Here is a 26,887-nt window from a genome sequence, read left to right as displayed (position 1 = left end):
TTGAGCAGACAAATCTTTATTCCTGAGGCTAAATATGCACCAGTTCCCTCCCCGTAACCAGCCACTGCCAGCCTGACTGCAGGCCCTGTCCCAGACCTGGAGCACTGAACTTGGAGTCCCAGGACCTCCTTCCCTGAGTTGTGTGTGTGTACATGGAGGGGACTCCCGGGTAGCACCTGGAGGCGGCCTAGGGTTGAGGGGCTTCTCAAGGGTGCCCTGTCACAACCTCCAGAGGTGCAGGCTCGGGCAGGATGCAGCATGTTCAGAGTCTGGTGACCTGAGTGGGCAGAGGAGGGGAGGCTCCAGTTTCCAAAGGACACAGACCAACCCCCACCCCTAGGAACAGCTTTATCCAAAGACAGCGGGGAAAGCACTGGGCCCACTGGGGACAGAACCATGGCCACCAGGAAAGACTCCCTGGAGCTGGACCCAGGGTGGGGAGAAGCAATAGATTAACAAAAAAGAGCTCAGCAGGCCAGAGGTAGGCTCACCGAAACAGGGCTGTCGGGGACAGGCCTCGGGTGTTGGAGGGCAAAGGTGACAGCATCATGGACAGAAGCAAAGAGATGCTTTTTGGTGATGGATGCATCGAAGAAGTGCCCGACCTCAAGCTGGCTGACCACAGGGCCTGTGGGCAAGAAGTAGGCCTCCCCTGACTCTCAGAACCTCCAGGAACTCAACTCCCAGGAGAAAACAGAATGCCCTGACCTCACCACCTGAGGCTCCAGCTGAATCCACATCACTTGCAACCCTGGACTCCTGTCTCCCAGGACACCTCTGACCTCCAGTTCCAGAGAAAGACTTTTTTCCTTGTGCTACTTGGAAAACCCCTGGCCAAAAGCATCCTACCCTCTTCCCAGGTCCCTCCTGCTGTTCCCACCCTACTCACTGTGGCAGGCCGCCATGTACACCTCTACCTCAATCTCCCGGAAGTCGTGGAAAATCTGTAGCGGAAAAGGGGGCCAGCCTCAGAGGAAGGCTCAGGGACGTAGAGGGGGGCTTGGGCAGGCTTGGGGAGGGAGTTTAGATGGGGAGCTTTGAGGGTTTGGGGAGTAAGAGTCTCGGAGTGCTCTCAGGGCAAATTACAGGGTTAGTGGGGAAGCTCGAGGGGCCTTGGCCTGCCCCCATCCTTACATTCTTCAGGCTCTTGAGGCACACAGTGTCCACGAAGGAGAGGGCACCCAGGTCCAGGATGAGGCTGTGGAAGTCTGGCTGAGGCAGGCCCAGGGCCTTCAGTGTGGACCCATCTGGGGCCTTGGAGTCTTCTTGACCATTGGCTGTTGCATCTTCCATCTTATCTCCTGGGCTCACCTGCTGGGGAGCCAGACATGCTGCCAGGGCCACCCATGAGAGGGTGAAGGCAGGACCGGCCACACACAGACATGCGGGAACACGCAAGGTCAGATGGGGAGCATGCATGGGACACATAAGGACACAAACATGGGGGAGTCACATAGGTATGCAAAGACAGGAAGGACAGATGTATGGGGACACTCAGGAGGGCACACCCAGACATGCTCTGCTACCTCCTGGGCCGAGGCTGCACAGGGACATGAGAAAGCACGGTGCTGGGAGACCCTGTCCCATTCTCATCAGCCAGGGCTGAGTGGGGAGGGGCCCAGGAGCAGGCCAGAATAGACACAGGCATCCACATGAAACACACGCAGACACCTCAGCACCCTACCCTGTCTGAGTCTCTAATTAAGTTTGGCATCCTCTTTGACCCCTATATATTTTTTCAGAGATGGGGTCTCGCTTCATTGTCCAGACTGAACATAGTGGTTATTCACAGGCACCATTAGAGCGCACTGCAGCCCCGAGCTTCTGGGCTCAAATGATTTTCCCGCCTTAGCATCCCAAAGAGCTGGGACTGCAGGTGCGCACCACCACGCCTGCCTTTGACCCCTTGATTTTCTCCCATACACCCAATCCTTTTCCTCTACCCATAAGCAGACTCGGGGGGGAGTCTTGTGGCATCTACAAATTCAAGGTCTTCATCTAGGCCTGAGAATCTAAGCCTAGATTCTGTGGCATATCATGAATTTCCCTGCAGAATATCTGATCCAGCCCCAACAACTCCTGCCATTGGCCCACAGCTGCTGGGTCCATGGCACTCCTCATGAGACGTGTGGATCCTGCGTCTCTGCAGCTCACAGCTGTCCCCTCCTTTCCCACCTCCAGCCTCACCATCACCTTGCAGTCCTCAACGTTGTTGCTCCTCATGTCTTCAAGGCTGGTGTTGACGTTAATGGAAACTGAAGCGCCCTTGGAGGAGGCAGCCTACACCAGGGAAGACAGGGAATGGGAAACAGCTATCCTGGCTGCCATGACAGCCATGACAGCCATGTCATGTAGGCCTGGTGATGCCCCCTGGTGTTGGGCAGGTAGGTGGGCCAGGACCAGAAGCTGTGGGACCTGCAGCAACCAGGCTGAAGCTCCTGGAACAGCCATGAAAGAGAAGAGGACTGTGACGGTTCACACTGTCACTGGTTCAGATGATGGGAGAGAAACAAAATGTGACCTAAAGCCTGGACCTGCTAGGGTAGTGAGGCAGGGCCCCTGGGAGCATGAGAGAGAAAGGGGAAGGGATGAGGAGTGAGGATGAGGGAGGAGTCGGGAGGCCAGGAGAAAGGCTGGGGCAGGGAGCAGGGGGCAGCAGACGGGGGTCACCAGACAAAAGGGGCCCTGCCTGTTTCTGAAGCTTCTTCTCTTTCTGCAGTTGCTTCAGCTTCAGCTGCTCCCGCTTCTTGAGCAGTTTCTTCTTCTGGGAGATGAGGAAGTCGACATCCACACCGCACTGGAGGCAAACATCAGAGAAGGGTTGGTGAGCTCTCGGGGAGCTGGGGCCTGACACCCATCCTGGGGACCCCACCTCACCCTCTGCTTCAGCGCATCACTGTAGAAGTCAGCGTTGGCAAAGTACACGGTGGCCGAGGAGCGGAAGACCTTCACTCCCGGGACTTCCTTGGCCTGGGGATGAGGCAGAACTGGTGGTGGCTGAATCTCCTCTCTCCGGGCTGCATCCGTTCTCCTGCCTTTCCTTTCCTAGTGTGCCCAGTGCCTGCCACCGCCCAGCCCTCTGCTCCCCAGGCTGCAGTCCAGGCCCTCCCAGGGGCTTGGGCCACAAGCCCGGTGGTGTCATCCCCATTCCCGCACCATGCCTTTCCCTCCCCACCTCTCCTGCCACCACCCAGGCAGCCTTCACAGGCTCTTAACCTTTCTCCTGGGTTTCCAACCCCTGCCTTGTGATCTGTTTTCTGTACCCAGAGGTCCTCCTAGGCTGTCACACCAACCAGACCTTCCCCACCTCCCACCCCATTCAGGTCACAGCCCAGGTCTCTGCTGGGCTCCAGGCCTGCATGGTAAGGGCTGGGCTGCCCCCCTCATCCTCTCCCATGTCTCAGACCCCTTAGTTCCTCCCCACACTGCCTAATCGCACTGCGCCCATGTTGCAAGGAGCAGCCTTGTTTTATTCCAGAGCCCCCCACCTATGTTCCTAGCACTTGGCCCAAGACCTCTCAGGAGATAAATGGATAACTGAGGACTTAATAACCCCTCTGATCAGATCAGGAAATGCCTCCCTTCCATCCTGGTGCCCCAGGGAGCTGCCACTCCGGCTCTCTAACCCAGGGCTGCTCTGCAGGTGGAGCTTGTGCTGTTGACTCCATGACAGACCCCTCCCCAGCCCCAGACCCATCTCTGTCCACTCTCCCTCTGTGCCTTCATACCTCTAGAGGGGGTCGTAGACCCAAACTCCTCCCTTGAAATCCCAAAGACCAAACCAAAGTGTCCTCAGCCCCCAGTGCCCTGGCCAAGTGTGGAACGAATCCACAAAGTCTCATTCTTCCTCCATCTCCCCATCCACGTCATTCCGCTCAGCCCCTGCCACTCACCTCTGAGTACTCTGCCACATCTCTGTAAATATCCGTGTTTGGCACCTGCCCCAGGATAGAGTAGTGGGGCCTGTGGAGGAGAGAAAGAATGCAAGAAGAGGGGGCAGAAAAAGGGGATAACAGAGGGGTCCAAAGGAGCCTAAAGTCCCCCAGAGATGTGGGGAAAGCTGCGGGGAGCCCTGTGGCACTCCCTCACTAGCTGGAATGAGGGGACCAACATGGGGGACTCACATCTGTGTCCGGACCACCACAAGCAGTAGGGAGAAGACGACCGAAACCATCAGGCCAAGGTCCAGGTTCAGCAGGATGGTGGCTGCGAAGGTCACCAGCCAGATGAGCTGAGAACAGAGGGCAGCGGTCGGCGGGGGGCGAGGAGCCATGGGGCTGCCCAGTCCCTGCCCTGGGCTCCCAGGGCACTCACCAGATCTGCCCGATTGGCTTTCCAGAGGGAGCACACGTCGCTGAGCTGCCGCAGCATGCCCTTCAAGTTCACAATGATGATGGCCGCCAGGACTGCCTGGGGTGGGAACAGTGCCGCCAGGGGCCATTGAGGGCACCCGATGCTGTCAACCCTCCCCATCGAGGCATAGCCAGATTAAGCCCAAGCACTCAGGCAGAACCCCAGACACAAACCCCCACCCAGCCCCTGACCCTTGTCTCCAAATCTCACCTTGAAGATCTCAGCCTTGAAAAACAGGACCTAACCTTGTGTCCCCACCCCTCACCTGAACCTAGACTGGCTGATCTGAGTCCTGACCTGGCCAAGACCTGAAGCCTGGCTGGGTGGGGGCTTACCTTGGGCAGGTCACGGAAGAGTTCCCCAAGTTTGACAATGATGAGGAGGATGAAAAGGGAAGAGATGGCTCCAGCAACCTGTCGGGGGAGGGGATGAGGAGGGGCGAGACCCCCTTCCCCAGGCAAGGCATGTCCACACCCATGCCCACACCCAAAACCCACCTGCGAGTTGCCCCCGGTGCTCTCCTGTACCAGGCTCCGAGACATAGAGCAACTCACGGGGAAGCACTGGAAGATGCCTCCAACGAGGTTACTGAGGCCCAGGGCCACCAGCTCCTGACGGGGGGCAGTGTGGGTGTGAGGAGACTTCCTAGAAGTGGCTTGTCACTGTCCCACTGTGTCTAGGCCTGTGTATCCCCAATCTCCATCCCCACCAAGCGGCCCCCAGAGACTGGATGCTGTCCCACACATCCTACTCTCCCATCCTCAGTCCCCCACGTGGCCTCAGCACATCTGCTGTCTCCCCATGTCCCACCTGTTCCTCCCCCACCCGTTGCTGGCGCTTCCATACACTTGGATGCCTCCTACACATCCTGCATCACCCAGACCTGGTTGCTGTCCACCCGGTAGCCATGCCTCAGGGCGAAGATCTTCCCCAGCGAGATGGCAATGGCGAACCCAACCACAGCGATGGTGAAGGCACTGCCCACGAGCTTTGAGAACAGCTGGGTGTTGGGGGCCACTGGGGGCACCAGCCTGTGAGAGGCATCTGTGAGGCCAAAGCAAAGTCCTGGCCTGGCTGCCCAACCCTCCCTGACCTGACGGACGCCAGAGCTCACCCTGCAGAGATGTTGCCCACGACATCTACCCCAAATATGTGCTTCAGACCCATGCCATAGGAGATGCCTGTGGCCCCGATGAGCTGTGGGAGAGGACAGAGTCAGGGAGGCAGGTGCTGGCATCATGGTCGGGGGACATGTAAACCACTGTGGGGTGAGGAGGGAGACACTGGGCAAAACCTTCAGAGGTGGGAAAAAGTCACATAGGGTGAGAGACGGGCAACACCATTTTGACTATGGGGAGAGGCTGTCAGGGGCAGGAAGAAACCAACACAGGGGCTTTCTGCTGTGCCCCCCACAATACCCAAGAACCCCCCCAGTCCCCCTCCAGCTGGCCTTCAAATATAGGAGGCTGCCCACGTGGCAGGGACCCAGCCTGTCCTGCCCTTCTCCCCTGCCCCCCACTTTCTGGCCCTCGAACCATGAGCAGCTCCCCGGGTATCGGCATGGGCAGCTGCCGCTGCAGCTTGTCATTCAACAGCTTCACCACCAGGAGCACAACCCCAGCCACAGCTGCAGTGACCACCGTGCTGACCTTGCTCTGGGGCAGCTTCCGGCAGACCTCCAGCACTGTCTGAGGAGAGGCCAGGTCACAGCCAGCACTCAAGGCCATGGGGCACACCTACCCCTCCCTCCCCCTGCCCTCACTCACATAGATGAGGGACAGTGGCCCAGAGTGGCTGCTCAGATGGAGGCCAAACACATACTTGAGCTGTGAGACGAAGACCTGCACAGCTGCAGCTGTGGTATAGCCTCGGACAAGAGGCTCTGACAGGTAGGTGACCAGGAAGCCGAAGTGGATCAGGCCCAGCCCCACCTGTGGGGTGGCCAGGGGCAGTCAGGACAGGCAGGGGTCCTGGGGTAGCTGATGAGGAGTGCAGGGCAAGTGGGATGGGAGTGGGATGAGTGGATGGCAAGAGGAGGACGACAATGGTCAGCACTCAGGGGAATGCAGACAGGGCAGTGGCAGGAGCAGAAGTGGTTCGGGGGACACACACTCCTGACTGTTTCACACCTGGAAGAGGCCGACCAGGACACTGAGTGTGGAAGCCACCCGCACCCGCTCAGCGTCTCTGGTTGTCTCATTGATAGTGGAGTCGTTCAAGGTCTGCGGGGCCAGGGATTCTGTCACACTGCCCACCATCACAGACATGACAGCAAAGGTCCCTGTAAGGACGGCATGGGGCAGGTCTGAAGGGGAGAGCACGCTGTCCTGCGCTGGAGCCCTGGTCCTAAGAGACAGGCCAGGAGACTTCCAGTTCTGGACAAATGTCCTCAGATTATGGCTGCATGAACAGGGGCAGTGCTGGTGGTTCAGGTTTGGCCAGGCCAGGAGTGAACCCTGAGCTCACGGGCCCTTAAGCGTGGCTAGAAATGCTGGCCCTGCTTCATCTACCCTGTCCCACCTGTGTCTACTGGTCCAGGGACACAGAGGCTCTGCGGAGTAGGGAAGAGGTCAGGGCTTGCTTTAGGCTGCTCAGGCCTCCGCCAAGTTCCAGGCCCCTTGGGCTGCCTCGCCCACTCACATCTTCCTGGAGCCAGGGCTTTGAGGTCCCCTGCCTCTGTGGTCCTACAGTCAGGGGTCTAGTCCTGCCTGGGTATGACTCATGGGCTAGCCCAGGGATGCAGCACCAATGCTGCCCTCTTCCCCAGCCACTCCTGCCCTGCTCAGCTCCCCCTCACCCTGCCCTCCATGATGGATGTGGGCATCCTCCTGGAAGGCTAGGCCTGCCTCCACTTACCCACAGAGATGTGCCGGGAAGTGCCAAACAGGAAGTAGATGAAGACGGGGTAGAAGGAGCTATAGAGGCCGAACACGGGGGGCAATCCAGCCAGGAGGGCATAGGCCAAGCCTAGGAGTAGAATGGTAGCAGTGCGGGCCTGGAGAGCAGATCTTGAAACGATAGGGGAATCCCAGCCCTGGGTTAGGTGCCATAGTTCCAAGGTAGAGGTCATGGCCCCAGTTTTGGGCATCACAGACCACAGGGTTTCCAGGCCAACGCACTGAAGGCGGCTCACCCTGTGGAAGCTGCATGATGGCCACACTCATGCCAGATAAAAGGTCACCTAGGAGCCAGTCACGCACAGGATACCGGGGTAACCAGACCAAAACCGGGAGGTGTTGGAGCAGAAGGGCACGGGCCCGAGCATGGGAGCACCTGGGGACATGATATGAGGGGTAGGTGAGCATCAGGAACAGGGGCTACCTGGGCCCTGCCAGCACCCCCAAGCCCCAATCTTGGTCTTACTGCAACCAGGTCCGCCACTGGCGGGTCCTAGGTGCTGAGCCCCAGCGCCCCAGCTCCTCCAAATGCTCCTGGTTCAGCAGCGGCCGTTCCATGTGGTAGTCTCGCCTCCGCAGCTCCACTGCTTGTGTTGCAGACAGCAGTGCCTGCGTGTCCCTCGGTCTGGGGTGGCAAGACCAGAGAGAGACAGTGAGGGCACCCCTGGCCCAACCTCCCCTACACCTCCATCTAGGACCAGAGAGTTACCTACCTGATTTTTCCGGGCCCTAAGATCAAGGTACAGTATTCTAGCCCCAAGCTGGCATCTGTGGGCCATATGCCCAAACTCAGACCTGAACTTTGGCTGGTGAGAAAGCCTCTTTCTAGGACAAAGTCCCCCAAGTAGGGACTGCAGGATGAGCACTATCTATACCTCCAGCCGAGATGTGGCTGCCCAGTGCTGAACGCTCTAACAGTCCATGTCCCAGGCTGCTCCCTCCCACCGCAATTCCTCTTCCCTAGCCAATCCCTGTCCAGTCCCCAGGTCCTCCTCCAGCTGCCCCAGGAGCCCACTGCTGGCTGAGAGCACACTCAGGGAAGGGGTCCAGCAAACCAGGGACCAGGGCTCCAGCTCCTCAAGCAACTCCTTTCCCAAGCCTCAGGCCTCAGATGAGACCCTCCCCTCTAAGGGAAGGAAAGTGTTGGGGCCAAGCTTGCCCCCGGGCCTCCAGCCCCAGGGTCCAGGTTGTACACTGCTCAGGCCTGGTCTGGGGAAGCCACGGATTGGCTCTCACCTGAAAAGGAGCTCTTTCCAGTGGGAATCTCTCACCTAGAGGGAGAGGCTCCCACCTGGAAAGGGAAGTACCCACTTGAAGTGGGGGAAGAGCTCACCTGGGAATAGAAGCTTTCAAGGGGAATCTCACCTAGAGGGATCTCTGACCTACCAGAGAATCTTTACCAGCCAGGCAAGTTCTGACATAGGGGGAATCTTCCCTCTGCCCAGAGGCACCTACTTGAAGTCAGAGAAAGATCCCACATAGAAGGAGAAGACCTAGAGGGAGAGGGTTCTCACCTCCGGGGTACTCTCTCTTAGGGGAAGTTCTGACCTGGGGTGAGGCTCCCACGTGGAATGGGGAAAAGCTGTCACCTGTGAATAGATCTCACAGAGGGATCTTACCTGGGGGAAAACTCTAGCCTGTTGGGGCAGATTTCACCAGTCAGGAAAGTTCTGATCTAGGAAAAGCCCTGACCTGGTGAGAGGATCCCATTTGAGGGAAGGAACTCACCTGGGAAGGGCCTCTAACCTGGCTGTACTGTTGGGAGTGTAGAGTGGGTGCAAGGAAGATCCTCAGAAACTCTTGGGACCGCTATCTCAAGGAGATCTTAGAGCCCCCTCTCCCTTCCTACGTGAGTCATTCAGGTTTTCTTAAAGGGCTTCCTCCCCCCACAACGTGGGACCTGCGCCTGGAGGGCGGAGCCTTGATCATTGGCCTCTCCCTGTAGGAGGGCAACTGGAGCCAGAAAGGCTGGAGCGCTCACTCCGGGGTCAGTGGAGCTGGGTGGACTCGGGACCCAGCTGAAAGCAGCTAGTCCACGGGCCGCAGCCAAGGACTCCCGGCCCCCACGTACCCCGGCCGGCACATCTCCTGGCCGGGCTCCTCCATACGCAGCTGCCTCCCTGTGGCCCGGGATGGCCCTCGGGCGGCACACCAGCGGCTTTCCGCACAGCCCAAGGGACTGGGGTCGCGCCGGCTCCCGCCCCTACCCCTTGCTGCAGAGGGGCAGCCGCCTGCATAAAATCGGCAGAGGTAAACCGAGGCGTCGCAAGCGGAGAATGCCTGCTCCAGCGAGGCGCTTGCGCAGGGCCACCGGGGCTGTGCTCTGAACTCACCCCGACGCATCCGCCAGCCCCATGGCTCGCACGTTGTCCGGCGCGGGCTGCTCCTGCTGCTCGGGCTAGAGGCCGCTACGCTCCGGAAGGCGTCGCCGGGACCCAGTGAGGCCAGCGGCGCGCTCCCGGGAGCTAATCCCGGGGCAGGACGGGGAGGGTTGGGCCAATCAGCGCGCTGGGGCGGGACCTAAGTGGCGCGCGCCGGGCGGGGAGAGCCTGGAGAAGAAGGATTTAACCGCTTCCACCCTGGCGACCTGGCCTATGAGGCCTCTCGCTGCTCGCCTGGCCCTCTGCCCCGAGCTGGATGGTACTGCAGAACTGGAACTAAGCACCCGCGCTGGGCTGGCCGTAGTCGCGCCCCGAGGCCTTGAGTAGGTTGGAGCTGATCCCAGGTACTGGCTCGGCGGAAGGTACTCAGGGAGTGGGAAAGGGAGACTCCACTGGCCGGGAGGCCTAGGGGTGTGGCCGGTGGACCCCAGCCTTAACTTGTGGGGGATCCAGGTCTGTGGGGCTTCTCATGCCTCCAGCTGAGAGCGCCACCCTCAGGCTTTCTGAGACTAGGCATGTCTTTGAGATCCGGAGCCGACGATCCCCAAGTCCTCCCCTTTAACTCTGGCCACCCAGGCCAGGAATGGTTGGAGGATCCCCTCCGCTGCACTAAGCACAGCCCGGACATCGCTCCCAGAAGGTTCCTGCGCGGGCCGCCGAGGAGAATGGTGGGGGTCGGTGCTGTTGGTGGGCAAGGCGGGAACTGCAAGAGCAGTTCCTCAGGTTGGTTTCACCCAGGTGAGGGCAAAAAATGCCGGGCCAGGGCTGCAGACCCTGAAGAATTAGGAAATCCTGGTGCCGCTGCCTTGACTAGGGGGGAGGTTTCCCTTGGCACCTTATTCTCAGCACCTGTGCTCCAACATCAGGCCCCAATCACAAGGTGAGGAGCCAGATTTCAAGGTGAAAGAGATCTGCCATGAAATGGGCTAAAAATAGCTGGGAGGGGCTCAGATTCCTCTCAAAGGTCAGTCTGGCTTGAATCATTCACAGCTGCCATCCTACCTCCCCAGCCCCCAACAGGAAAAGGCAACAACTGTTTTCTATAGAAGTTTATTCCCAAAACAGAGCGCGGCTTCACGGAACAATTTACACAGACAGGACAGAGGGCCGCTGGGCTGGAGGAGGGGAACCCCCCAGAGAGGGGCATCGAGGAAACCTAGGACATAGCAAACTCACCCTCCCACCCCCAGCAGGCCATTCAGCCCTTCAAGAGCTGGGGTCCTTCTGGGTAAGAGTTTGGGTCCTGGCTGGTGGGATTTAGCTCCAGTCAGGGAAGTAGAATTTCTAATCTCCCAGGAAACTGCTTCCCAAGAGTATGCATGGGGTGGTGGGTGAGGAGGTGTCTGCACAGACCACCCCCCAACCCTGCACAGCCACTCTCCCCAGTGGTTAGAGGACGCCTACTCTCAAGGTCTTCTAGGTCTGGGGACTCAAGGCTGACCTTCGGCCTGGGAAAGCTGGGGGTTAGAAAACCCCTCAAGATGGCCAGGTCAGGGTCCTCACAGGTGGGTCCCCCAAGTCCCTCTCCTACTTTCCCTACCTTTCACTTGTAAACAAAGGGGAAAAAAATTCTCTACTGTAAACAAAGTGTAAAAGCTCAAAGTTTTGAGTTGTAAACAAAGTAAAAACATTTTTTGAATCTGGACTTGTAAACAGTAACAAAATTTTAAAGTCTCCAGTTCTGGACAGCAGACAAAATAGCAAAAGTAAGAGTTTTGTGAACAGGGTCGTAACAGTCACTTTTCCCTTTTTAAAGGAATAAAGGAGGAGTGGAATGGAGTCACTTCCTGCAGCCCGGGTGCCTAGGGCCACGGAGGATCCTGTAAACATAGGAGGCAGTGGCACCTACATTCTGGGTCTTGAATTCCCTTGTTTCTGCTCCCTTTGCTCACCTTCCCACCTTAACCTTCAGAATCGATTCAAGCAGGGGGCAGTGTCAGGGAATCAAATGGCACCACAGACAACTTTTGTTCGCTGCAGGGGCAGGTGAATGACCCCTCCACCGACCCTCTGCAGGAATGTCTGACTAGAGGCCCGAGCTCCTCCCCGTGGGAGACAGGGAAGCCTTGCTCTGTAAACACGACATCAGCTGCTCCACCAGCACCCCACAGCATCAGTCCTAGGTCATAAGGCAGTAAGTGGCAGGGACTCCACATAATAAACACACACATCCACCGGGAGGGGCGGCATGAGTGAGCCCCCATGAGGAGGTCAGATGACCCCTGTTTCCAAGACCAACCCCCAGCCCCAGAAGTTTGGCCTTTGGGGCATTCAAGAAAAAGCAAAGGACAATTCTGTGCTTTGGGCCCCTGATGATACTCAGATCAACTTGGGGGTGGAATAGGGGGAGGAAGGCATATGTCCCACGCATCTGAGTCCACCCCAGGAAGAAGAGAGAGATGAGCATAGGGTTTGCTCAGGACCCAAATGGGGTCAAACTGCATGTCTCCCTCTATCTCCCTCCCCCTCCCAGCCCAGCCTCAAACCCCCCAGGAGACAGAAAAGCTGAAAAATAACATAAGCATCTCTCTGGTTACAAAGGTACAAAACGTATAAAAGTCTCCCTCCAGTCCCCCCTCTCTGCACTTGTCACACGCATGCTCACAGATGCGCATGGAGCCTCAACCCTGCCACGCCAGGGAGAGCTGGGGCACCTGCCACTGGGGAGCAGGAGGCTGCCCTGGGATCCGCCCCCACTCCTGGAGTCTCTCCTGTCACCCTCAGCTGTTCCTCGTCCACACCGTCGTCCCCTCAGGAGTGACCCTCACTTCTGGGAACTCTGGAAGCACATGAGGAAATCAGAGATTGATGCCCAGAGGGCTCCAAGTCAGGCGGCTCTGGATTCCCCCACCACATTTGGCCTGGCTGTTCCCCTTGCCTCCACCATTGCTCTTGCCTCTTAGCCCCCAGCCCCTTCATGCCCACTCTGGGGTTCTCAGAGTCCTTCATTCCGTGCCCCTAGACTCAGCAAGGCTCCTTGGCTGCCCAGGTCTTTTATCTGAGTGCTTCAAGAGCACCTACTGTGTACAGATGCTATGCTGAGCACTTGACAGATATTATCTCATAGATTTCCACATCTCAAAGAGTTTATTACTACAGACTCCTTTACAGATGAGGAAACTGAGGCCCAGAAAGACTTGCCTCTGCCTAGGGTCACGCAGCTAGTGAGGTAAGACAGAGCTCAAACTCAAACCTCTGTGACTCCAGAGCCTGAACCCCTACTCAGTCCCTAGTCTACCTCCCAAACAGCCAGACCCCAAAGTTAGACTGCAGGGGGACCCAGGTAGTGGGTTAGCTCCCTCTGGTCCCTACCCCGCAGCAGCCCTCAGTGCCCAGGCCCCAGGACCCCCAAAACCCTGCTCCTTTCTCCTTTGTCCTCTCTCTGCCCTGGGTCCTGGTCAATTCTGTTGGTCCCCTGCCCCACCCCAGGGCTCCCTTCCTCCCCAAGCCATCTCTTACCCCACAAACCCCCAGAGCCTGACCCAGCTGTTTCTCCTCCTTGAAACTCAACTCTCTTCTTGGCTTACAAGACTTGGCAGCTCCTGGTGCCTCCCCACTCCCACCAGTCCCTCTCAGACTCCTGTGTATCCAGCTACTTCCTGGGTCTACTACTTCCTGGGCCTGTCTGCCACCCCCTTCCCCACAGATGCTTCATAGGCACCCGAGATGAACCAGGTTCCAACTCAGTTCCTGTGAGCCCCACCCCAAAGTGTCCACAGACAGGAGGAACTCAATATTGACTGAATACATCGATGAATGAATGATTTATCCTCAACAAAGCAAGCTCTTCAGCCTGGTATATCCTGGCACCACTTCCAGCCTCTCCTTGTCCTATACGACCCCCTAGGCGAAGCTTCCCAAGCAAGGCCTCCTGCTCTCCTCCCTGCCCCTTGCATATTCCAGGTCATCTCCCACTTCTAGGCCTCAGCTCCTGTCCTCCCCTCCACTAGCTCAACACATTGGAAGGCACCTATTTCTCCTTAGCCTGGGAGGTGCTGGGAAGGCTGGCTGGCCCCAGTCACACAGCCAGCAAGTCACTGCTAGTCACAACCCCCATTTCTTGCCAGATTCCTGTCCCCAGCCTGTGGCCTTCTGGCTGTGCCCGGCCTGGGGTAGCCCATACCTGTCTGCCAGCCCTCATCCCCTTCTGTGGCAGAACACAGGGCAGGGCACACAGGAGGTTGCCCTAAGCTGATGAGGGTGCAAGCAGGTGGCTGGACCATACTTACTCTGAGTCTGGCGACAGCTCCGAGATGCTGTGAGATGTGGCGGAACGTGGCGTGGAGGGCCCAAGCACAGAGGCTGTGGCAGAAGGTGTGGCAGTGGTATGAGGGCCCGAGGGTGTGCTTGAAGATTGCACGGAGGAGAGGGCCGAGGAGTTGAAAGAGGCAAGGATGGAGGAAAGAATGTCCAACTGCTCTGTGGAGGGGCCATGGCTGGGGCCACTGACCGGGTCCTCCCTAGCTCTGAGCAGCTGTGGGGGTGGCCCAAGGGCTTCACGTGAGGGGTGCCGGCTAGGCACCTGGTCCAGCCGCTCCCGAGAGTTCGAGCTCCTAGACAGAGAGTCCAGTGGCCGGGATGGCAAGAGGGGGTCCCTTGAGAGTTGCCGCTGGGGAGACAGGGACAGAGGTGGGGGCTGTGGATCAAGGTTCCGGGTGCAGTGGGGTGGGGGCAGTGTGCTCAACCACTCTCGAGGTGCCCCTAAGTCCAGCGCATCCCGTGACCCGAAGCGGCCAGCCATGGCGCCAGGGTAGTCCCGGGGTGGCTGCCTCCGTGGCAGGGTGCTGCCCCGATCTCTGGGCTCCAGTCGGCCCGGTGCAGCGTCCATGCATTCCTGGGACCCTGGCCGGCTCAGGGGATGTGGAACAGGGTCAGGGGCCTCCTCTAGTCGCTCACGGCTCAGTTGCCGCCGGAGGAGCAGGTCCAGCTGTTCTCTAGAAGAGTAGCGGCTGGCTGGCTGTGAAAGACTGCCTGTGCCCCTGCCAGCATAGATGCGACCATAAGAGGCAGCTGGCACAGCACGGTGGCCCAAGGTGGCTGCACGGCACCAGGACAGCTCAGGGGCGCCTCGGGTCTGTGGCACCAGTGGGTATTGCAACGGGTTCTTCAGGATGCCTATGAGAGGAAGAAAATGGGGGGCAGGGTGTGTGTGGGAGGGGGAGGGCAGGCAGGAATTCCTGAGTCTAGGGGTGTGGCAGCCCTTGGGATCCTTCCAACACAGGGTTGGGAGCAGCAGAGGCAACCCTGGTGGTCCCAGAGAGGCAGCAGGACAGGGGTCAGAGTGGAAGGGCAGTCATCTTCCAGTTGTGGTCCCAAGGCGGGGGGAAGGCGGGCAGGTCCCATGGTGCAGGGGATGGGGCAAACTCCCTGAGGTCAGAAAAGGGGCAGCCCTCAGATCCTGACAATGCAAGCCTGGCTGAAATGCAGGAAGCCTCTGGGTTGGGCAGGAGCAGTCCCCAGGGTCCCTGTGATGCAAGGGTGAGGGCAGAAACCTCTTTTCTCCGAGTTCCCATAAGAGCAGAGTGGGGGGCAGAAATCTTCCAGATCAGAGCAGGAGCTCTGGAATCTGGGTGGGAGGCCAGGGGGAAGCAACTCCTATGGTCTCTGAAAACAGACGGGCTGGCGCAGGAGTGGTCCCCTGTGGTCCCCCTGTAGTGCCAGCCAGGGTAGAGGGGGACAGAGAATTCCCAGGTCAGGATAGGAGCAGTCCCTGAGGACCATGAAACAGGCTAGAGAAGCAGAAGCCCCCCAGGTCAGAATAAGAAGAGCTCTCAGTTTGGGATGAGGAAGCTGCAGTCCCTTGGCTCAGGGCATGAGCAGCCCTCAGCATTCCTGTAGTGCGGGCCAGGGCTCAGGGACTGTACCTTTCCTCTGGCGCTGGGCCCGGCCCAGAGAAGTCTCATCCCCACTGGTCAGGGCCGGGTCTGGGTGGTTGTTGTTAGCTGCATCCTTGTTGGTGTCCAGCCCCAGGCGCCTTTCAGAGCCCCAAGTCTGCAGAGCACAGGGGGCTGCCTCGCACTCCCCCAGGGCTGGCCAGTAGGACAGGAGGTCATTGCCATCCACATCTGTGGAGCCAGGGCAGGTTATAGGAGCTTCTGCGTTGATCCCGGTGACTCATGACCCCTGACCCTAGACCCTTGAAACCCTGGCTGTTCTCCTTGAGCAGAGGTGGGAACAGGAGGGTATCTCCTAGAGATCAGTGGGTAGGGGTGACTGGTGAATCCCCTCCCCTTAACTGGAGGTAGACAGAGACTAGAAGTCGGGGAACCTGATGGCTGAGGGGTCAGAAAGACCAGGCTGAACCCCAACCGCAGGAAAGATGGGGAGCTGGAGGGATAACAAATGGGGCATCCCTTGGTCACCCAAGGGGTCAGAGGGCGCCTGGCACCTTTGGGGTGGGTGAGGAGCCTCTCACTCTGGGCTGCCCGGCGGAGTGGCCGTTGGAAGCGCCCCCGCGTCCGGCCATTGTCCTCGCTTTCTGAAGATGGAATGGAGAGACTCCTCTCCTCCTCCAAGGACAGGTCACTGTCGGAGTCGGAGTCTGCTCCTGGAGTTGGGAAAGTCAGAAGGACTTTCAGAGGTAAGGGACTTGGAGATAAGGGAAGTTGGAGTTGAGGGTCTAGAGGTGGGTATGGCAAGGGGGTTAGGGTTGGGGATGGGAACCTGGGCAGAGCTTGGAGTGGAGGTAGAAGCAGAAGGGCTGGGACTTAGCAGAGGGAAGGACGAATCAGGAGTGGATTGGGAGAACCAGGGCTGGAGAGGTAGGTGCCTCCTGAGGCAGGGACCTTGGGGGAGATCGTCCCACCCCAGTCAGCCACTGCTCCCAGTATGGGGCAGAAGAAAAGGGGACGGGGAGAGATCCTCTGCCTCCCTCCTCCCTGCCCCAGGCCCCAACTCCACCAGCATCTCGATGGAACATGGCCACGTCCAGGTCAGTGGGGCCAGCATGAGCCTGGAGGCTGTGGTCAGTGTGGTCAGCAGCTGAGCCATGTCGAACCAGGACATTGTCCCTGGAAATGCAGGAGCCCCCCCGCCATGAAAGAGGGATGTGATGGGGTGCCTTGGAGGCTGGAGTGTCTTTGAGCGCACAGCCAGCTGCGGGTGGAATGGCATCCCTGGGTGTGTGGTGGGAAGCATTTAGGGCAGAGGCAGAAGCAGGGCCCCAGATGGCCGAGATGGGTAGAGCCACCCACCCTAGGACCTGGTCATGCCAAGCCCTGGTAAGGTGGGGCTGGACTAAGCTGAGTGTGCCCTCACAAGGAGGCCCTTCCCCTCACCTGAGGTAGCTGCGGCCCCGCTGGCTGTCCTGGTCCTGGGTCCGGCCAGAGCGGGCGCTGCTCACAGAGGAGACGGTGGAGGCACCCAGAGTGATGCGGATGAGGCCACTCTCTTCAAAGAGAGCCGTGTTGTTGTAAGCCCCAGGTCCCTGGGGGTGGTGGGGACAGAATGTGAGCCAACCCTGAAGCAGCCTCAAACCCTGGCTTCTCAGGGCCCCCATCCCGACTCACCGTCCCAGGTGCTGGCCTTGCCTCCTCGGGTGCTGCCTTCCTGCCCAGACAGGCTGGCGTCCAGGCAGCCCGAGCGTCTGCATTCAGCACACAGAAGAGCAGCAGCGCCGCCAGGCCCTGTGGGTCAGCGAGGGTCAAAGCAGGGTCGGCAGGGGTCAATCAGGGACCAGTATAAGTCACTGTGGGTCAGCAATGGGGGTCAGTCACTGCAGGCTAGCGTGGGTCAGTGAGGAGCCCATGCGGGACTCAGTAAGGGAGTCGGGGAAGGTCAGCAGGGGAGAGGTTGGAGCAGCAGGAGTGGCTGGAGTCAGTCAGGTTGGTGTGGATCAGCAAGGGGCCCGGAGCCTCGGTGTTGGTGAAGGTCAGTCCAGGATCAGCACTCAGTCTGGGATCAGTGCCTAGGTTAGAGTCAGCTCCAGGTCTGGGGGCAGCAGCTAGGGCCAGTGTCTGGTCTGGGGTAGTACCCAGCCTGGCAACAGTTATCCAGTACGAGTCAGCTCCAGGCCTAGGGTCAGCATCTGCCTAGGGATGGCCCCAGCCTACTGAAGGCCCACCTGGTTCTGGGGCGAGGGAGGGGCACCAGAGTCACCTGGAGGCCGCAGAGTCCTGCATGGAGGTAGTGGAAGGCCAGGATGCTGTGGTTGACTGCCAGGAGCCCAAAGAGCCAGGAGGCACTGACCAGCAGAAGGAGCAGGAAGGAGCTGCGAAGGGTCCTGCTGTGGGCACATGGGAAGACAAAGGAGGACATGCAAGGCTTATGTAGGGCTCATGCAGGGAACACAGGAGGACACACGGGCCACACACGGAACCTGAAAAAAAGGAAGTCACACGGGAACATGGAGGTCTCTGGAGGACACTGGGGGAGATGAGAGGTCCCACAAAGAAGCAGGAGAGCAGTCAAAGGGCCATGAGGACACGTGGGAAAAACACAGAGGTATGGGAGCCACAAGGGAGGGCATGGAAGACAAGTGGGAACACACAGGGCAGGGGGCCAAGTGAGCCACCCAGGCCATGGGAGACTCTGGGGGGACCCAGAGGACAAGGAGAGACAGCAGGGCAGAAGCACATGTGGGCCCACAGTATAGTGAGGGCGCCAGAGAGGGACCGCAGGTCAGGGCAGGTGTGACTTCATTCCTTCATCCAGAACTTGGAGCCTAACCTGCACCAGGGAAGATCTGGGGGCCCCAGACCCCACCCAGGAGGACTTGTCATCCTAAGAACCCCCCTTCCTCTAGCCAGCCAACTCACAGTGCGGAGGTCTTCTTGGCCTCCCTCTGCCCTGTGGAGCAGGATGTGCGGGCAGCGAGGAGAAACATGGTCCCGTTCATCTGGACCCACAGCCGGACATGTGGGGCCGGGCAGGGCAGAGAGAGAGAGAGAGAGAGAGGCAATGAGTGAGAGAGACTAAGATTCACAGAGAGAGGCAGAACCAGTGAGAAATTCACACATATACACACACACCAAAGGAGCTGAGCATTACAGAAAAAGAAATGGAGAACCAGAGAGGGACTGAGAGATAGAGAGATGCAGAGGCATGGACAGGCGACTGAATCTCTGACCCCCCGCCCCCATCTCCATGCCAGTTGAATGGGGGTGGTCACTGACCAGAGGACAGAAAAAATGAAGGCCGAGCCCAGGAAGCCTGCAGAATGCCATCTGGCTGCCCTCAGCTGACGTCACTGCAGCTCCACGCCCCCATGAGGGAGGGAAGTACAGAAGGGGCACTAAGTCCAGGGCACTCACCACTATGACCAGGACAATAGGGCCAGCAAAGCTCCAGATGAGGGGCTCGTGGACTGAGATCCAGCAGAAGTCAGGGTTCCCATAGCCCTCAGGGTCCAGGCCTACAGCAAGGCCTTGGGAAGAGAAAGGGTAGAACTGAGGGCGTGTGTTCCAGCACTGCTGACCAGCCCATGTATGGGAGAAAGCAGGGGTGAGGACAGAGCAGCCCCCCCATGAATAGATGGCTTGGGGTTTGAGGTTGGGGGTCATGAGCAGGAATGGGGACAGGGTCAGGAGTCAGGCCATGTGATGGATGGAGATTAGGGGTCACAGCCCTCACCCAGCAGCACAGCAGGAACGCCCCAGCCCAGGGCATGGTAGAAGCGCATGGCGCCACTGTCCACATTGCGTGGCTCAACCTGCATGCGGTAGAGGTGCAGCCCCTGCACGAAGAGCCACGCAAAGGTGCTGAGGAAGAAGTAGTGCAGGAGGATGGCGACTGCAGTGCACACCAGCTGAGGGTAGGGGGCGTGTGTCAGGACCTCTCCTGCCTCACCCACCTCTGACCCCTACCCCAGGCATTTGCTTCGCACCTCTCACCCCTAAACCACAATATCTTACCCCAGCACCCTGCCAAAAACCCTGGCCCCAACCTGAGCATCCCTGACCTCTGACCCTGAGTTTTGGCCCCAGGCCTTCTGGGCCAGTAGGGTCATTGGGACACAAGTTCCCTGGCCCTGATCCTGCACCTGATTGTGGGTCCTGTGAATCCCCAGCAGGAAGAGGAGCTCTGCCATCCCCAGGGTGGCTGCCACATTGGCATGGATCCCACGCACATTGGACTTGAGGCTGCGCAGGCTCAGCAGGACGGCTGCAGTCAGCACCAGCGCAGCTACAGACACAGCCACGACCACGTGGGTGAACACAGCCAGCAGCTCCAGGTCGCCCTCCAGCCTCTACAGAGACAGGGATGGTTGATGGGCTGTTGGGCAGAATCCCCGTGTCCCTTTGACCCCCCACTTCCTTGGGACACTGAACACAGCCTCACCTCACGGGGAGAGGCATCCATGAGGACCCCAAAGGTCCCTGTCCGGCTGCAGCGACACCGTGCATGGGACCCATTCCTGTGCACTAGCTCGCAGTCACGTGCTGTCCACACACCATGCTGCTCCGCCCTGCAGCCACAGGGCAGTTAGACACAACTGTGACCCACTGTCAGGCAGGGGTTTGTGAGAGATCATAGGAAGGGCTGAGGGTGTCTGGAGTTGGGGTACAGCATTCCTCATGGTTCGGGTTGCATGACAGCACTAGTGGGGGCCCCAGGGGTAGACTGGGACTATTAGTTGGCCTCCCAAGGGCTAACAGGGGACCAAGGGTTTCCAGAATGGGGGTCCTCACAGGCCAGGTGGGTCCCACTGCACACAGATCGCCTTGCTCCGATTCGCTGTCTGTAGCAGGCGAAACTCTAGGCTGATGGGGGACTCCAGGACTCCCCTTAGGAAGTTGCGTCCATGGAACACAGCCACGCTGACCACCGGGGAGTTCATAACGGGGTTCTGGGGAAGCCTGGGGAGACACCCATCTGGGCTTGCACACTGCTGACCTCCCCACACTCAGCCTGCTTGCCTCACCCCATCTTCATGCCACTCGCCAGAGCTGACCCAGGGTCTGGGATGTCCCCAGAGTGGAAGTTGTTTCTAAGAATCCTTCCAGCCTCTGCTGAGGAGCTGAGCAGCTCCAGGGGACCTGCAACTGTTTGCCTCTGATTGTCCTCCCTCCTACCCCCATCTGACCACCATCAGTCAGCCTGTCCTTGTCTGTCTCTGTCAGCCCTTTGGTCTCTCTGTACCTGGCTCATGGATCCCTCCTGTGTGTGGCTCTGTGTCTGTCAGCCAGGGGCTCTGCCACTCTGCACAACTCCAGAGAATAAGATTCACACAGAACCCAGCAAGGACGGGGCTCCCTGGAGCTGTGCTCCTCTCTGTGTGTTGTGAACCTATGCATCTACCCACCAAAAAAGGGGCTGCCAGGCTGAGAAGTTCGCAGGAAGCTCAGGGGTGAGGGGCCTGAGTACCTGGCACCTCGGCGTTCCGCCTGGAACTGGGCAGGGAGCAGTCCCCCCAAGGTGCGGTAAACAAGGAGAATGATAATGGAGATCCCAGGCTCTGGCTCTGGCGGGGCTGGTCGGGGGACGACACTTGAGGTGGTGGAGTTTTCCATGCTGCTGCTTGTGGGCAGAACTGCCAGGAGAGGAGGAGGAGCTTCTGTCAGTGACCTCTGACCCAAAGCACCCACCAACCCAGCTCTGAACCTGATCAAATATGGGAGTCTCTTCCCTACGGGAGCAGAATTGGAGAATGCAGGGAACAGGAACCCAGAAAGGAACAGTCAAGGCCTGGGAGGGATCATCTGTGATGAGGGAGAGGGTCTGACAAAGTGAAGGTGTGGCAAGGTGGAGGGTGGAGGGGAGATGTGGGAGGGTGGAGGGTGGAAGGGAGATGTGGGAGGGTGGAAGGGAGATGTGGGAGGGTGGAGGGAGATGTGGGAGGGTGGAGGGGAGATGTGGGAGGGTGGAGGGGAGATGTGGGAGGGTGGAGGGTGGAGGGGAGATGTGGGAGGGTCTGACATTGGGGAGGTCTGGAAAGGGGAAAATTGGGAGGAGGGCAACATGGTATCTGGTTGGGGGGACAGAGAGACAGGACTTGGCCCAGGGGTCCCCCAGGGGCTCTCACCTTCAGATGGGGATGGCCGTGGGGACTGGGAAGGCAGCAGCACATGGGTGTGAGGATCCCAGGCATCCTGGCCCCGAAAGAGGTTGCTATGGTAGCGGGGGTAGCGATGGGCACCCCGGGGAGAACTGGGGTGCTCCATGCGGTCAATGCTGAGCACTACCCGGGAGAAAGAAAGGGGAGACCCATCATGGACCTCTTTCCCCTGCCAAGGGTTCTACTCCCTTTTACTCGCATCCCACACCTGAGTCCCACAATCCGTTTTCCTTGCTACCAGCTCAGAGCCTGTCCCTACAAAACACTGAGGGTGGTGGCTGAGTCTCCTGCCATTAACATTGGCATCGATAGCCACAGCCCCTCAGACCTTCAGGTACCTGCCCTTTCATGGCCCCCTGCCATGCCCCGCCCCACCCCACCCACAACGCACTGATATTAGGCGTCACCAGCCCCATGGGATTCAGGTATGTGAGTTCCATATTCCTTGCGAGCGTGGCTGCATACTCCTCCAGGTGCCTCACCAGCCCTGCGCTGCCTGGGGAGCCCCCAGGGGCCCGCTGCCCCAGTGCTGCCCACAAGTCCCCTGTCTCTGGAGCAAGCAGTGCAGAGCCGGCCCACAGCAGATTCTGGGAGGATGGAGATAGAATTGGGCTCAGCCAGGTGGTGAGGATGTATGAGGGGATGGGGCAGGCATGAGAGGTCTGGACAGGTGCTCAGAGGGGCCCCAACAAGCAAGGGGGTGGGGCTGGAGAGGACAAGGGCAGAGGGAGAGCCCAGGCCCTTCACTTCCCAAGAGGACAGCAAGGGCCTGAGCTGGGGATCCAGGGGCAGGAGGCTGGGAGCTGGGGGGCTAAGGCAATGAGAACACAGGGCACAGCCCCACCTCATTGAAGTGGGCGTCCTGTGTGGCTGTCAGCCCGAAGCCCTGCTGATGGCTCTCGAAGGCCAGCAAGTGGGCCAGCAGGCGGGCAGTGACTCGAACATCTTGGCTAAAATAGTGGTCAGTGTGGCTGGTCACCTCCCGTAGCCGCTGAGCCAGCTTCTTGGCCTCCATGGTATCCAGTGCCGTCTTGTTCAGCTCTAGGCCATCCAGCTGCCAGGACAAAGAGATGGTTGCTCTGTGGTCCCTTAGGCCTTCCTCCAAAGCCTCACAGGGAGAAAGCCTTGCCAGATTAAAGGGCAACCAGGAAAGGCTGAGGAGGTCAAGGGCTAGGGTGTGGTATCTGGGGCCCACCACAGGCCAAGGAAGGTCTTAGGTTGCAGGAAAAGTTCTGGGCAGTCTCACCAGCAGACTGAGCTCTCGAAAGGCAGGGGAGGTACAGTTGAAGAGGTCGGGCTCCAGCCAACCCTGGGCCTCATCACACAGCCGCACAGCAGCACCTGGAGGCAGGCAACCCCTGATCAGGCCTGGGGCCTGGATACCTTTGCTGAGGAGATAACCGCAGCACCCTCTCCTATCCTAGGGGATAGTCAGAGTCATGAGCATCTACAGCTGCACCCCTGGAGGTAGTGGCCCAAGCCCAGGTAGGCACCAGCTGCTTGTCAGGCAATTCCTGAGAGGGCTGTAGACCATTCTCAACCAGCAACCACACAAAGCACAAGAGTGGGGCTGCACACACTCACCCATGTGGGCCAGGACAGGCTCATAGACATGCCGGTTCACACAGACACACACCAATGCTCACCAATTACACACACACGTATGGACCAGACCAGCACACAGACACACAGTGCTCTCTTGCACACACACAAGACATGCCAACACAGAAGAGGGCTTCTAGGAACATCCAGTGACCAAAGTCAGGTGGGAGGATTCTCACATAAGTTTTAACTGCCCCAGTGGTTACTTTGCTGTCATTTCTCTCCCTGGTCTCTGGGGTTGGGATGGAGGTTGAATGAGAATTGACTTGGATCTTAAAAAAGTTTGTAGCTACCAACAAGAGAGAGCCCAACTTAATCACAGAATCCCCTCCCTGCAACAGGTTCACAGACACGTGCACAGGCACAGAGACACACACATGAGCATGCGTACCCAGACAATCTCTGTCCAGCCACTGCAGAGACCTCAAGCAGCAGGGGGTGTTCTGAGGGGACCTCAGGCAGTGGGGAGGGCCCCCCAAGCAGCAGGAAGGAGCTATAGGGTCCTCAGACTGAGGAGGGATCTTTTGTGACCTCAGGCAGTGGGGAAAGTCCTATGGGGACCCCAGGAACTGAGGAGGGGTCAGCAGGGTCCTCAGGCAATAGGGAGGGGTCTCTGAGGATCTCAGGCATCAGAGAAGGGACCCTGGGGTACTCAGATAGCCAGAAGGGGCCTGCAGGGACTTCAGGCAGCAGGGAAGGGTCTGCAGGGACCTCAGATAGCAGGAGGTGTCTGCAAAAGCTCTGGCAGTGGGAGGGGGCAGCGCACCTGAGCAAACACGTACCCCTTACCTGCACCCCGCAATCCTGCCCAGAAGCCAAGAGAAACAGATGGAGGCTCAATGAGGGTGTAGGGAAGGGCCCAGAGCCCCTAGTCGGTAGTGAGGGGCCCACATGGACTCCCACCCCACTTCCACCTCTTTGCAGGAACAAAGCCACCCAACTCAGGAAAGGAGATGGCTCTAGCAGTCAGAGGACAGGCCCACCCCCACCCTCAGTGATGTCCTCTCCCCCACATACTCACCCAGGGCCCCCCGGGGACAGGGCACTGTGGCCAGGACACCAAACTTTGTCTGGGGCCACCACACACCAGATCTCAGGGACTTGGGGCAGGCATCATAGAGCACTAGAGAGAGAAGAGGTGCTGAGCCAGGCAGTCAGGGTCCAGGGCAGGTGACAGCCACGCCCACTGCCCCTCCACCACCCACCCCATGGCCCACTGCCCACCACTCCTGCTGGCTTCTCAGGAGTTGACCTGTCAGATTCTGTGACAGGTCAGCAAAGTACTTAGGGCAAAGGTAGGGTTCCCTGGGTGTAAGTGGTCTCCCTCAGGAGAAGCTTCCAGAGTCCCCAAGGAGCCAAGTGTGCCACTGATACGTGATGGTGGCACACTGGAGCCAGCCCTCTATGGGTACCGCTGGGTGGAGCCTGCTCACCCCGGCAGCCGCTGGCTGTCACCTCTGCGAAGGGGCTGTCACAGCTGTTGCACTGGCGGCCAAGGGCTCCTGGGCGACAGGGGCACTGCCCGCTGTGGGGTGCACATGAGCGCGAGGTGGAGCCCACAGGGTAGCAGTCACATGGGAGGCAAGAGTCACTGCCCCGCGGTCGGTAGTGGAACTCCTGTTTGAGGATGGGCCAGGGGCCTGAAGTCAGAGGTCAGGGCTTGGGGAATGAGTGGAATCAAGGACAAAGGGTCAACAGAACAGCGCTCATGGGCCAGAAGACACCTGGGCCATGCGTGAAGGCAAGGGAGGGGTCATGGGTAAAGGATGAGAGACAGCAACTAGGTCACAGGACACAGGCAAGAGGTTAGGGCCCAAGTCAGGTGGCGGAGGTCAGCAAGCTGGACAGGAATTACAGATTGCGTCCAAGGAAGGGTTAAAAGGTCAGGGGCCAGGCGCACCTTGCAGTGACACTGCCCATTTGTCTTGTTGCAGTTGGGATCAAAACCTTTGTGAACATCACAGTTGCAGGGGCCACAGGTTGGGCTCCCCCACCAGCCCCGTGGGCACTGCTGGTCCATCCTGGGGGTGCATAGCCAGGTAAGATGCCTCCATGGTATCCCAGTGACCCTCCCTGTCCCTGCCAGGTCTCCTCATCGCCTCAGCCCCAGCCTCTTACCTGTGCTCACAGTGGTGCCCGAAATAGCCACCCACACAGTCACAGGTATAGCCGTGGGGAGCTCCTGGGAGGTGCCGGCATGATCCCTGGTTCTGACAGGGGTTCAGGAGGCAGGCATCCACACAACCTGGGCCGTAGTAACCTGCAGATTGGGTCAGAAAGCTCAGGACCCTGGTCACAGAGCATGGAAGGAAGCAGGCACCCATCCCGAGTCCCTGCCTCCTTCAGGTTCCCCAGTCTTCATCATGGGCCCCTAACACCTGCCCAGGTCACCCTTCCCCCAGCCCTCTTAAGGCCCACCTGGCCGGCAGATGCAAGAAAAGGTCTGCCAGAGGTCCCGGCAGTCGGCGTGAGGTGGGCAGGGCCCAGAGGCACAGGCGTTGGTCATGACACAGCCAGGCTCCGCATTCACTTGGTGGCTGGGGGGTAGCAGGGCTGGGGAGCCAGAGGGTGTGGAGCCGAGCCACACCCCCTATGGACACACAGCCAGCAAGGGGTGAGACTATGTTAAGGCACCTCAGCCTCAAGTACTGCAGAGCCAGCCACCCTGACATGCAGTCTTCTGAGACCCTCAAAAAAACCCAGGCCTCAAAAATATCCCCAATTTGGTACCCCTGTGGGACTCTAATTGTGCTGTTTCTGACACAGATTCCTTTTTTTTTTTTTGAGACAGAGTCTCGCCTGTCGCCCAGGCTGGAGTGCAGTGCAGGGATCTCGGCTCACTGCAAGCTCTGCTCTCCTGGTTCACACCTATTCTCCTGCTCTCAGCCTCCCCAGTAGCTGACTCATAGGCGCCTCAACACGCCTCCGCTCATTTTTATTTTTTTAGTAGAGACAAGTTTCACCGTGTCAGCCAGATGATCTCCCCTCGGACCCTGACCTCCTGATCTCGCCTCAGCCTCCCAGTGCTGCTGGGATTGCGGTGGCGCGGAGCCACCGGCTCTGGACACAGATTCCTAAAGGTCCTTGATAATCCAAGCTAGACTCCCACCTCCAATGCCACAGAAAGGCTTGACCTAGCTCTCAAAGCTGGGTCATTCACCCCCCTGCGCCAACCCCCACTTGAATGCTGCCTTTCAGGTCCCAAGGAGCCTCTGACCTCTGACCCCTGACCCCTAACCCTAATGCCCCATATCACATTCCCATGCTGACCCCCACCTGGATGCAGCCGACCAGACCCTGAGGAGCCTCCTCCGCACTGCCGGGGGGCAGGCCTCCCACGTGGAGCTGCTTTACCTTCAGGCCCTGCAACTCGCTCCCCACCGCCATGGTGTCCTGGAGGAAGGGGGGCAGTCAGCACTGTGGGAGAGGGGCCTGATGAACCCGTCATAGCCCAGAGTCAATCTTGGCCGCCTTCTAGCCCTTCTAGACTGCCCCCTCCCTCCTGGACCCACAGCAGACCTTAATATTGCTTGCTTTTGACCAGGGGTGGGTAGAGACTGGGGCAGAGACTAGAAGGGGCTTCTAGGAATCAGGCAAAGTGCTGGCTACAGAGATTCCCCAAGACCAGGCCCCAAATCTGGCACAAGGATGGCCTGAGA

General features: G+C 59.0%; 2 protein-coding genes across 14 annotated transcripts in view; both read right to left on the bottom strand.

Moving 5' to 3' along the window:
- Positions 1 to 9,714, bottom strand: SLC26A6 (solute carrier family 26 member 6). Of its 11 annotated transcripts, none has more exons than XM_009200840.4 (21): positions 9,584 to 9,714; positions 7,717 to 7,875; positions 7,487 to 7,626; positions 7,210 to 7,320; positions 6,483 to 6,634; positions 6,120 to 6,284; positions 5,889 to 6,041; positions 5,468 to 5,550; positions 5,237 to 5,384; positions 4,851 to 4,964; positions 4,689 to 4,766; positions 4,315 to 4,410; positions 4,125 to 4,231; positions 3,894 to 3,963; positions 2,878 to 2,970; positions 2,690 to 2,797; positions 2,188 to 2,280; positions 1,135 to 1,314; positions 890 to 944; positions 492 to 628; positions 1 to 277 (listed from the first exon to the last, which is right to left on the bottom strand). In XM_009200840.4, exons 1-21 carry the CDS (start codon positions 9,604 to 9,606, stop codon positions 263 to 265), a joined length of 2,280 nt encoding a protein of 759 aa, XP_009199104.2. In that variant the 5' UTR covers positions 9,607 to 9,714; the 3' UTR covers positions 1 to 262. The 11 variants fall into 11 exon arrangements, with proteins under 11 accessions (XP_009199104.2, XP_009199103.2, XP_009199105.2 ...); XM_009200839.3 differs by having other exon boundaries at positions 918 to 944; XM_009200841.3 differs by having other exon boundaries at positions 1,135 to 1,311.
- A 951-nt stretch (positions 9,715 to 10,665) lies between these two features.
- The window catches only part of CELSR3 (cadherin EGF LAG seven-pass G-type receptor 3), a 27,188-nt gene continuing 10,966 nt past the window's right edge, over positions 10,666 to 26,887 (bottom strand). The window contains exons 11-36 of one of the 3 annotated variants that reach the window (XM_009200836.4): positions 26,505 to 26,621; positions 25,647 to 25,818; positions 25,347 to 25,488; positions 25,129 to 25,249; positions 24,662 to 24,845; positions 24,250 to 24,351; positions 24,018 to 24,032; positions 22,873 to 22,967; positions 22,471 to 22,680; positions 22,018 to 22,213; positions 21,594 to 21,749; positions 20,936 to 21,101; positions 20,260 to 20,427; positions 19,910 to 20,036; positions 19,611 to 19,817; positions 19,202 to 19,376; positions 18,883 to 18,995; positions 18,388 to 18,467; positions 17,729 to 17,855; positions 17,140 to 17,256; positions 16,909 to 17,057; positions 16,532 to 16,641; positions 16,020 to 16,178; positions 15,496 to 15,696; positions 13,861 to 14,746; positions 10,666 to 12,410 (exon numbers count right to left, since the gene is read on the bottom strand). In XM_009200836.4, coding sequence (XP_009199100.3) covers positions 12,383 to 12,410; positions 13,861 to 14,746; positions 15,496 to 15,696; positions 16,020 to 16,178; positions 16,532 to 16,641; positions 16,909 to 17,057; positions 17,140 to 17,256; positions 17,729 to 17,855; positions 18,388 to 18,467; positions 18,883 to 18,995; positions 19,202 to 19,376; positions 19,611 to 19,817; positions 19,910 to 20,036; positions 20,260 to 20,427; positions 20,936 to 21,101; positions 21,594 to 21,749; positions 22,018 to 22,213; positions 22,471 to 22,680; positions 22,873 to 22,967; positions 24,018 to 24,032; positions 24,250 to 24,351; positions 24,662 to 24,845; positions 25,129 to 25,249; positions 25,347 to 25,488; positions 25,647 to 25,818; positions 26,505 to 26,621 — 4,323 coding nt within the window. In that variant the 3' untranslated portion in view covers positions 10,666 to 12,382. The remainder of the gene's footprint in view (positions 12,411 to 13,860; positions 14,747 to 15,495; positions 15,697 to 16,019; positions 16,179 to 16,531; positions 16,642 to 16,908; positions 17,058 to 17,139; positions 17,257 to 17,728; positions 17,856 to 18,387; positions 18,468 to 18,882; positions 18,996 to 19,201; positions 19,377 to 19,610; positions 19,818 to 19,909; positions 20,037 to 20,259; positions 20,428 to 20,935; positions 21,102 to 21,593; positions 21,750 to 22,017; positions 22,214 to 22,470; positions 22,681 to 22,872; positions 22,968 to 24,017; positions 24,033 to 24,249; positions 24,352 to 24,661; positions 24,846 to 25,128; positions 25,250 to 25,346; positions 25,489 to 25,646; positions 25,819 to 26,504; positions 26,622 to 26,887) is intronic. The other 2 variants (XM_009200837.4, XM_031663369.1) reach the window with 2 other exon arrangements.

This window comes from Papio anubis, chromosome 2 (genome assembly GCF_008728515.1).
Source record: "Papio anubis isolate 15944 chromosome 2, Panubis1.0, whole genome shotgun sequence".
In the NCBI taxonomy this organism is placed as follows: Eukaryota; Metazoa; Chordata; class Mammalia; order Primates; family Cercopithecidae; genus Papio; species Papio anubis.
Note: the sequence above shows the minus strand (reverse complement) of the source record. Positions and strands in the feature narration are given on the sequence as shown.